Genomic DNA, 11636 nt, shown 5'->3' with positions numbered 1-11636 from the left:
GCACATCTGTTTGATTATCAATGACGGTGATGTCTTAATTCTTATCTAGATAATGTTCAATAAGGTATAAGTCGATAAATGTAGCATTAAGGTTGAAATTTCATTGTATCAAATCTCGTGTTCCAGAGATATTGAAGCCAAATACATTTCGATAGATCTAAAATATCTAGTAAAGTTAATTTTAATTTTTTTAGATATTTTCATGAATATCTAACTTTCTGTGTTTAGTGGCTAGTTACTTGGTTAACAATGTAGATATTAGGGCGAAACCTCACTAATTTCATAAATCATTGTTTTATGCATTCCTTGTTTTCATTGATACAAAGATATCTTGTTGATTGTCAAAATATTCAATTTATAATATTGTATTTAAAAATTATGTGTATGTCTGTCTCGCTCCGTTTTCCACGTAGTACTAACATTTTGACTATTGTTTACATGTTAAGTTAGCATATCCCTCTATTTAATTAGCTACTCTCTTAACTTGGGGACCCTTTTGGTTTCCTTGATCTCGTGTTTTCGTTATTATACAGGTGAAAATGATAACCATAGAGACCTACGTTTGTAACAGTCAAAAGTACAAGCGACCATATCAGACTGTTTTATACTTTAGCTGTCATAATAATTTGGATTCCTTCAGACATGCATCAGATTTATAGCCCGGTGTACCGGTAAGATTTAAACCACACCACCGGAACTCCGTCATCATAATGCCCTACGCCAGCGTCCGCAAGCCCGGACAGGTGACAAAACCAGCATGGGTAGCAGAACCCTACTACTGATGGTCGCACCTTCGACGCAAGCCGCTCAACCCAGCAGAAGGTGCAGCAATGGGTCGACCAGCCCCCACTTCGCACACAGCAGTGGGAATAAGAGCGGATGCTCTGGCAACGCCAGCCGACACCCTACCTAGAAAGGTAGAGAGCCTAGCCCTTTGGAAAGAGCGCCTAAAGGGGAACGGCGGGCACACGGCAGACCGCATAAACCGGCACAGCTGGCACCGGAAATCCCGGTGGAACAACAAAAGGCCGGGAGATGGGCTCCGTGCCCTCATACGGAGGCCCGCAGCCCCACAGCAGGCAACCCAATCCGCCGAGACGGCCAGTTTGCCCGGCCCCTAGATTCCTTCAGACAAATGTGAAACGAAGTTTTTAATTTATACCCACACCATGTGTCATTCTACATATATGCACTAACAAGGAGACATAATGATGTGTAATCCACTGATTTTTTTTTAAAACTCGGATATTTAGTAGAACTTAATGTAACTTGAAAAGTACTTCAATGGGCTATATTTTGGTCAACACAAAAAAAAAATTCTTCTGTGATTTAACATGGGACAATTGTAGATTTTATGATAAGAAATTACCGGTAATTAAGGGTAAATTGCGAAAAGTTAACGTAAGTTCGAGTAAATGTCAATAACTTACATTCAAATGAGCTTAATCCAAAATCATTCAGGTAAATTACGATTTTTGTAAATACCGATAAAATGCGACTAGATAAGGTAGAGTTGACTATTTGAAATTCAATTGATTAAATTTGACGAAATTAGACTAAGTTGATTAAACTGCGGAAACCGAGCTAATTTGGTGAAAACAAAAGTCAATGTATTTTATAATGTAACAGCCACGAATGTTAAACATTTTCACCTTTAATATTCACATACAAAAACAATTTTTTAACGAATTAGTTATTATATACTAAATTAGACAGTCTAGTAATTTCCAGTTAAATAATTAATATTTAAATAAATCAAAGGCAACAAAGGTAACTTTTAAATTGCGTTTCCTTTATGCCTAAAAGTTTCGTATTTGAAAATATTACCAACAATTGTTTATCCAAAGGTATAAAATTTATCTAGACCCGCAGGAGATCAGTAATGGTTAGTTATATTTTAAAGGGACATAATGAAAATTAATTCTAAAAATGTTATTGACAAACATTTATAAAGTATTGTATTTCGCTAGATGACTTGGACCTAAGGTGATGCCTTGGTTATAAGCCTAAATGATTATTATTATAATAATTATTTATTTCAATTATCATTATTCTAGAATGCAAAATGCTTTTATTAAATTAGATAAAAGCGATACACAAAAAATTCGGTTAGATCACGTATAGTTGACTAACTGAAATTCAATTAGGTTCAAAAAAATATTTTTTTGAAATGGAATACGCGAAAAATCTAATGGTCCAAAGTTATAAACTAAAATAAAAATTAATTGAATATTTTGTATGGATTCTCAAATCTTATTTTTGAATTATTCGAATACCCGAAAACATATCTTTCAAACTCACATATTTTTGGTTTATGTTAATTTATAATATCAAATTGCACAATTTTCTTGAATTCTGACACTTTCAATTGTTATAATTTCATGAGAAGGTGAATCCATGTGATATGATCCGTTACGTCATCAAAGAGCGAGTTAGCAGACGAGTTTTCGATTAGTTTCTTCTTTCTTTTAAACTCACAGTAAGTTATTGGTTATTAAGTGTTATAAATAATCTGATCATAGCTATCAGAAATTTTACCTTCCAAAAGGATTAATTATGTTCAATAGTATAGACCACAAACAGTTATAATGAAATAATGGGTGGGAGCCTCCTACACAGAAAAAAATGTGTCCGATATTGAACACAATACATGAACACCACCATGCATCTATTATCTGCTCATGTACAAAAATGATAACGTGTTCAATTAGAAATATTGTCAGGTTTTGAACGTGTTCAAGTGGAAATATGTTCGTGTTTTGAACGAGTTTATGATATGTGTTCAGGGTTAAAAAGTGTTCTAAATGTAATGTGTTCAGGTTTTGTACATGAGTTACTGGAAATGTTTAGCTACTGAACATATTGAAAACCTCAGGATCCTTATATTGTAGTAAAAACCCTTTAAATTGAATATCTATTTGGTTTAAAAAAATTGAATATATTTAAAATTGGCTAAAAGAGTAGTTACAAAACAAAGCTAAAAACTAGTTCGATTGCATCACAGGATGTTTAAATCCCTTTTTAAACAAATCTAAAACGTATTATCACAGCATACAGAATTTATTATAACAGTTTTGTTATATAGAAAATTTTAATTTTAATCGCCTGTATATTGTTATGGCTCTGTTTTGCTTCGTGAACTTATGCTTTTCAGAAAGTTCTTCCCCGCAAATTTTCGGTTATTTACAAACCTGAAAAGAATTAAAATATTTGATTTGATTTGATTTGATTTTGACCTTCCACTAGAATTAGCCCAGCGGTTAATTATTTTAAAACCGTGTAGGTTCCGGAACTCTTGTACGCGAGCCGCGACGGTAATAACCGAAGGTGCTAGAAATGATGAAGGTCCCAGAGGTGGGTGCCCTTTTAAGACCTTTTGACAACATTGTAGTGATAATTGCAGTTGTGCTCCTGGAAAAGTGCCTTGTGCAAACAAGGATCCGAAAATTCAGGTAAGCTAGTCCAATTTATTATTCTACTTATGTCTAGACAAAAGATAATTACTTTTTCCATGAAAAATGTAATGGACGTTTGGTCCATTAAAATCCGATGGTCAGGCATTGACGCTTAATGGGCAGGTCGCTATTTGGTTCATTGCATTTATTCTTGATTTCATCACGATAAAATCGTTTGTAATCGCGACTAATCGTGACTAAACTAAATTTTGAACGACGTAAAATTTTTATATTTGATCTTATCTCTCAAGATCCGTCCTGTTTCCAGTCCTCGATTATTTACATAATATTATGAATATTTACAATGTATTAAGATTCTTTACATAATATTAAGATTCTTTACATATTATAAAGATTCTTTACATATTATTAAGATTCTTTGCATAACATTAAAATTCTTTACATAACATATTACTCGATAATAATATAGTAACTTTTTCAAGTTGCGATGTTTCTAGCGTATTTATAAAAGATGACAGAAATTACGCGCTACCTTAAATAATCGTTTTTTCATCACCTGCTCTCACGTGCTAGTCGCTGAGAAGTATAGCCTCCTCATCAGCATACTGCCAGAACTTTGATGAGAAAAACTATCAGCATTTACAGTGTAAAGATAAACCATAGACAAACCGGTTGTACGTCAAGTCGCGGAAGCTCAAACTCTACATTTTACTTTGATGGGGATTTTATAGAAAGACCTATTAAGCACATAATAATTAACGCGGAATATGATCGAATTGTTAGTTCCACATGATAAGATTGCGTTGTTTTAAATGAGGGGCTGTTGTGCCCCTGTTTACCTGACAGAGCTGAAACGTTGTTGTTGGCGGCCACATTTGCAACACCTTACACATCGTTTTAGTGGAGTGCCATAACAACGACGTTTTCTCCAGACACAATGAATAGGTTTTTTTAAAAATACGCAGTCGTATAATTTTGGATCCGTTTGACTTTTAAACTTCAATTCTTTTTTAAAATTTATAACTGCTATACCTCTACATTGTGTGCACGTTGCAGCTCTGTCGGTTAAACAGCCCCTCATTTAAAACAATTACGCAGTCTTATAATTTTTGATCCGATTGACTTTTAAATTCCGTTTCATTTTTAATCTATATTACTGTAATACCTCTAAACTGTGTGCACGTTTCAGCTCTATCAGGTAAACAGGGGGCGCCACATCCCCCCTTTTCCGATTGTGGGCGTTGATTTTCGCACTCTTATTACTACGCAACTGAGCCAGGTTTCGGTGCCCTAGAAAAATTAGGGGCCCTTGGGCGCCCAATAAACCACATTACCGCTAACGAACGTTCGTTTTTGTCATACGCAGAGTACGAAAGTTCCCAAAAAATCTCCCGAATAAAGCGTTATTAATAAATTAGTTCCTATTGGATTTGAGATACGGGACGCAAACTAAGAATACAGATAAAGTAGCTGAAGTCTGACGCTAAGCTTAACCCTTTTAACATGCGCCGAGGGTTAGTGAGCGTAAGCGAATTTTCTTCGTATTACCTATTAGGTTTGAGATACGGGGCTTAAACTTTGAAGCTTACGTTTGACACTATGTTCAACCATAATAACATGTGCCAAGGCTTTGGGAAAAAATTATTTCAACTCATCGATGTGGAACTAATATAACGGCATTGGTTGACTTGTTTTTATAAGTTATAGATTGATGTTAAATTGAATGAACCCCGGATTTTGGCCGAATTTAGATTTTCGTAGCTTTTGCGAAAAACCAAAGATAAAATCTTTTTAATACAAATATCATTTGACCTACACTAAGTACTGAGATTTGAATGGGGTGTAGAAAAATGTAAGAAGATGACCAATTCATCGAGGTTTGACACACATACCAAAACCATTTCTTCATTTGTTGCATCATTTGCAGTTACGAGACAACTTTTGTAACTATTAGCAGTATAAATAATTTTAAAACTGTAAATTTAAGAAATATTATGTTTAGTACCTGTTGTGCAATATGGGAACAATTGACAGTTAATAATGGCGATGAGAATGTTGAGCTTATGCCCACAGTTGGGCTTAGAAAAGAACTCTGAAATTTAATATTGTCATTTCAGGTATTTTAGCACATGCAGAAATGTAGTGCACAAACCGAAGAACTGGAATTATCGTTTGATATATTGCCTCCTTGCGAAGAATTGGGACCACTAATTATAGAAATTATAATAGTATTATGTAACGTTTTCCTGGTAAGGAGCCTAATAACTATCTTCTGACCAGCGTATGATTTTCGTGAAACCGAGAAAATCCCATGCTTTTTTAAATGTAGATTTTTTTGTTTTAAGTGGTCAAAACATTTACGGTTGCCATGGCAAATCGAATGGGTAGTGCAACGTCTCCTGTTGAGAAATTTCAACTCATATAGGTCTACATTACGCCCGACTTTGAACAAAATCAGCAATAAACTAGGGCTGTGCAAGTAATTGAACATCATCGAGTACTCTGCCTTTATTGAGGTCGAGTACTCGCACTCGAATAAGTAATTGGAGAATACTCGTCGATTACCGAGTACCAAAAAATTGCATATTCGGGTACCCGATTACTTGAATAAGCTGATCTCTTAACTCGTGGAGTATTTGTTTTTCTACCCTCGTTGCTTCAAAGTTCAAAGAGTGGTTTTTATAACCTTTTTGAGGGCAATAAAAGGTACCTACAAAGTGCTAGAAACTGTGTTATACTTTTCAGCATTGAAAGTTACTCTATACTCCTTTTAAATTTAATTTCAAAATTACTTGAATAAAAATAGCTCCCAATCAAGTACTCGATAACAGACTCGAGTTTTTTTCAGTTACTCGGTTCGAATAAGAGAAAGTTTCCCCTTAATAAAGTTCTTGATTACTCAACTCGACTTTAATATTACTCGACTTGAATATTCGATGAAAAAAAACTGGGATTTTTTCGCCCGACCTGGCTTTCCTCGAACTAAATTTATAAAGGTGGCACTGAATACTACTCGCCCTCCTAAATTACGGTTCGCCCAGTATACATATATATCCTGGCTACGGCCCGGTTTTGACTGAATGCAGTGTTGAGGAACGAAGTGAAATTTTAATAGAAAAAACTACGATTCCCCTAGTAAAATTATATGATTTTATGGAACCAAATTAATAAAATGATTTAATTATATACGTCTTTTTAAATAATTAAATTTGACTGGTGTTAAAGAAGAATCACTTGATCCAATTTTTATCCATTATTATTTGATAAAATTATATATGATCAAATTATATTTGAGAAAATAAAGGTAGAATTTGATTCACTGGATACAAATTCCAAAATTCGATCAAATCATTTTCGTAAGGGTACATTAGCCGTAACTAAACAACTGGGAATCGTCTGAAAAATACGAATGCATATTTTATAACTGGGACTGTAGATATTTACTTAAAAATATAGGATTTTATAGGTATTATAAGACCTCTGGGGAGGCCTGCTTGTAGTCTTTATTATTTCGCACCTTTTTGGTCCCTTTTATACGAGGGCCTCAATATTGCACCACACGAGCACACACTCTTGACTGGCGCTTCCCAAAACTTCCACTACGGTTTTCCCTGACCTTGTTAAAAATCGAAATCTGTATTAACCAAATTGTGTAACTGTATAGTTAATTGACTTAAGACTTTCACGTTTATTTTAATTTTGTATATATGTATTTTTTCTTTGCTTGTATTATTGATGTAAATTTCCGAAGTGTATGATTATTGTGAAACTCCTTTTTAGAATCCTTTTTGTAATTGTATCTTTTCGCTGTCAATCAGCATTAGTGGTGGAGGCAGTAAGGAGCCATTTCGGGGCTCGCCCGTGAAACGTTTGGGTTTTTTCCAGCGAGAATGCTGGTCCTTTTTCGTTGCACGCTCTTTGGAAATTTCCCAGCATTCCGGGAGGGATTAAACCGAGTCCCATCGGAGGCTTCCTCGCGCCTCTAGAGCCAAAAAAGGGCAGAAATGTTTTACTGTTGAAATCGTGCGGTCAGGCAATGTGCGCCGACCAAATGTATAACGTCGTGGCCAATGTGCGGTCAAAGTAAATAAAACTTTAAATTGTTAAATTTTAAACCAAGTGCGTTCCAGTTTATTTTTCTATAAGCGAGCTCTTACGTGCTAGGTCCCAGAACTTTTACGTGCTAAAGTTAATTTTAGTGTTTCAGTCCGCTAGATTAACTAATCTAGATAACATCAGCTCTCCCAAAGCTATTTAGTGCTATTAAATTGAACATTTTTTGGTGCCGAAACCAGGGAAAATTCGCGATATATTATAGACTGGACAGTTAGTGAGATATTGAAAAATGGCACAACTTTTGAAAAAACAACGGAAGTCCATACGGGGTGGTGTCACTCGAATCTGCAACCTCATTAAAGACGAGCTTCAAAAGTCAGCGGTAATTTCTGAGCAAAGTATGAGTGATTATGTCGAGCAATTGAACGCGAAAGAGAAAAAAATGGATGAACTGGGTAACAAAATCCTGGTCAGTAAAACGACCGAAGATGAACAGGACGAGGAGCTGGAGAAAATGGAAGAATACAGCGACACGTTGGTAGTTTGGCGTGGCCGAGCGCAAAGGTGGCTAAACGAGAAGAATATTCCGCCAAGCGTTCCTCTACTACAAGGAGATAACAACAGACAACCGGGATCCCAACATTCCGGAGCCAGTGATCAGGATACCATCATTACACCACCAGCAGCAGTTGTCCGACTTCCGAAACTGGAGATCAAAAGGTTCGACGGTCATTTAGACAGATGGCAAGCATTTTGGACTCAGTTTGAAGGAGCGATCCACAACAATCACCAATTATCCAATATTGATAAGTTCAATTACCTAAAATCTTATTTAAAGGGAACGGCCGAAACAGCCATAGAAGGGTTAACATTAACGGCTGAGAATTACGAGTTAATTGTAGGCATTTTGAAAAGTTGTTTTGGTCGTGAAGACCTACAGGTTAGCGCAAGATTAAATAATTTTTTGAAATTAACTCTGGTTACTAAGTCTTCGGACGTAGCCGGATTAAGACAGTTGCATGACACGTGCCAAATTGAAGTTAGGGGTTGGACTTCTCTAGGTCATATGACGGATAATTACGGGGAATTATTGGCCCATATTGTGGGAGGCCTGCTACCATTGGATTTAATAGAACAATATACTCGAGGTAACGACGGAAGTCAACCTTTTAGAATAGTGGGGTTACTGACATTTTTAAATAGCGAAATCCAATGCCGCGAACGAGCCTTAGCCGTTCATAGAGCAGGCCCCTCACAACCAAAAGGCAATAGTATTCAAGAAAAACCTATTGTTAAAAGTGTCCAGAATGTTAGTAAAGGTTTACCTCATAAACCATTTTCGGCAGCCGCTCTTCATACGAGCGTGCAAAGTAATCAGAATAATTTTAGAAATTGTGTTTTTTGTAACAGTGCCGAACACCCGTTCTATAATTGTACAGGTGTTCCACTCCCAGATAAAAGAGCCATTGCTAGTCAGAAACGGTTGTGCTTTCTCTGTCTCAGGGCAGGGCACGCCGCCTTCCAATGTAGGGGTAGAATCCAAAACTGTAGAACTTGTAGGCGCAAACACCACCAAGTAGTATGCGATCAAGGTCTAGAAAAATCAGGAAACGAAACTAAGTCAGGGCAGTGCGATACTGCACCAGTGCAGAACGAACCGATTAAAGTGCAATATGGTGCTCAAAATTCCGTAACCCTAGCCACTGGTTCAGCTAACTCCGGCGTAATCCTTTTGCAAACAGCGCGAGCCGACATAAGTGATAGGTTAGGGAACAACGTCCGGGTAAGATGCATCTTAGACGGAGCTAGTCATCGTAGTTTTGTTAAAGAGGATTTGTCCCGTAAGTTACAGTTGGAGGTTGTCAGTAGCGTAATTATGAACCTTTTTCCCTTTGAAAGTGAGGTTCCAATCAGATCCACCCGAAAAAAGGTCAAGGTCTCACTGAAAAATGTAAACACGGGGGACCAGGTAGATATTATAGCTCTAGAAACTCCTTCTATCAACGGGGCAGTTTTCGCAGTGCCAGGAGAAAGGTTGAAATCGGAAATGAGAGACAGGAATTTAGAACTGTCAGATTTAGTATGCCACACAAGTGAGGAGGTGAGCCTTCCTATCGATGTTTTAATCGGGGCAGATTATTTCTGGCGAGTAGCGAAGGGACAATTTGAGAGACTGTCTCCAGATCTAATGGCCATAAACACAGTTTTGGGTTGGACAGTGCAAGGGAGGTCGGTAGGAGAAGGGTCATCTGCAGGGGTCAATTCAGTAGCTGTTAACCACGTAGCGGATCAATCCGAGGAAAAATTAGTGTCAGATCAATTGAGCGCTTTTTGGAACTTAGAATCGTTAGGCATACAGGATGGCGGTGAAACTGAAACTAATCAGTTCGAAGCCACTTTGAGCGATTTCGAGAAAAATGTGAATTTGAAAGAAGGGCGCTACGAGGTGGCGTTACCTTGGAAACCCAACCGTGAGCAAATGGGAGATAATTTAGAGGTGGCCAAGAGGCGAACAATTAATTTGTTGCGAAAATTAGAATCAAAACCCCTAGAGATGTTGAAATATGACGAGATCATACGAGAGCAAATTAGATCAGGGATAGTGGAAAAGGTTGATGATCAAGAAAATAGTGTTAAGCCCAACCAGTGTTATTACTTTCCTCACAGAGGCGTCATTCGAGAAGGTAGTGAAACTACAGCCCTTAGAATCGTTTATGACGGGTCCGCTTCCCTTAATAATTGTTTAGAGGTGGGACCTAATTTCCTGCCTTTAGTTTTTAAAATGTTGGCGCGCTTTCGAAAACACCGAATAGCGTACTCCGGCGACGTGGAAAAGGCCTTCCACCAAATTAGCGTAGTAGAGAGAGATAGGGATGCCTTACGATTTTTTTGGATTAAAAGTTTAGCGGGAACAGATAGAAATGAATTAGTGGTTTATAGGTTTAGGCGGGTTCCGTTCGGTTGTACGGCCAGCCCATTCCTGTTAGACGCCACTATAAAATATCACGCCAAACAATACGTAGACAGATCCCCTAAGGCTAGTGCGGTGTTGGATAGCGACCTCTATGTCGACGACTTAATTTCTGGGGATAAGGAGGTGAAAGAAGTTGACCAAATAATAAGTGAGGCGTCAAAAATCTTAAGGGAAGCTGGAATGAAACTGAGGAAGTTCCATAGCAACTCTAGAGAAATCAGGGCGAAGTGGGGAGAGGAAATTAGGGTAGAAAATAGCGTAATAACCCAAAGCGGCCCCACCAAAAACACAAAAGTTTTGGGCATGTCGTGGAAGGAGGCGCGTGATACTTTTAGTTTCAACGTCAGCGACATCTTAAAAATGTCAGAGAGAATGGAAAATACCAAACGCTGGGTCTTAAAGGTTGTGGCCAAAGTGTTCGACCCCCTGGGTTTATTGTCCCCTTTCACCATCCGGGCTAAGATCATTTTTCAGGAGATGTGGAGTCGGGGGTTAAAGTGGGATTCCCCTTTGCCAGATGACCTTTCCAAAAAATTTGAGACATGGTGCGCGGAGCTTCCTCACCTAGCTACGATAGAAATTCCGAGATTTTATTTCGCCAATGAGCCGGCCAAAATAGATCCCGAAACGGAAGTGCATTGTTTCGTCGATGCGAGTAAAGACGCATATGCGGCAGTTGTTTACTTAAAAAGCATATACCCGAATGGTCAGGCAATCACCTCTATGGTGGCGTCGAAGACCAGAGTCTCCCCTTTGAAAACTTTGACGTTACCCCGATTAGAGCTAATGGGAGGGGTGGTAGGTGCTCGGCTTACCTCCAACGTAGTTGACACGCTGGAGTACTCTCCTAGAGCGGTTAGAATATGGACTGACTCTACTATAGTATTGCACTGGGTTCGTGATAACGCGGCCCGCTGGAAACCAGTTTGTCTCAAACCGGGTGAGTGAGATATAAAAGTTAACAGCCCCCTCTTATTGGCAACATGTTGCGGGAACTGAAAACCCGGCCGATCTACCATCGCGCGGTACAACGGTTGAAGAGCTGAGAACCTCTAGACTGTGGCTTTACGGTCCTCCTTGGCTATCCGAGAACGGGATAATAGAAAGCGATTTCACTCCGATTGACGAGGGGAATCCGGACATTAGAATTGAGAAAAGAGTGAACGTCGAAGCTAGTCTGGCGCTTGTCG

At 38.1% G+C, this 11636-nt stretch overlaps 1 protein-coding gene across 1 annotated transcript; it reads left to right on the top strand.

Annotated features, from left to right (window-relative positions):
• Positions 1 to 7761: 7761 nt before the first annotated feature.
• On the top strand, positions 7762 to 11394 carry LOC149945289 (uncharacterized). The gene has a single exon (XM_090176491.1). It carries the CDS (start codon positions 7762 to 7764, stop codon positions 11392 to 11394), a length of 3633 nt encoding a protein of 1210 aa, XP_090032617.1.
• The last annotated feature ends 242 nt before the right edge of the window (positions 11395 to 11636 follow it).

Source organism: Leiobunum rupestre, chromosome 5, assembly GCF_980474605.1.
Source record: "Leiobunum rupestre chromosome 5, qqLeiRupe1.1.hap1, whole genome shotgun sequence".
NCBI lineage: Eukaryota > Metazoa > Arthropoda > Arachnida > Opiliones > Sclerosomatidae > Leiobunum > Leiobunum rupestre.
This window is presented reverse-complemented; position numbering and strand designations above follow the sequence as displayed.

Coding starts and splice junctions, on each gene's coding strand:
- LOC149945289 (XM_090176491.1), top strand. CDS start 7,762: ATGGCACAACTTTTGAAAAAACAACGGAAGTCCATACGGGGTGGTGTC.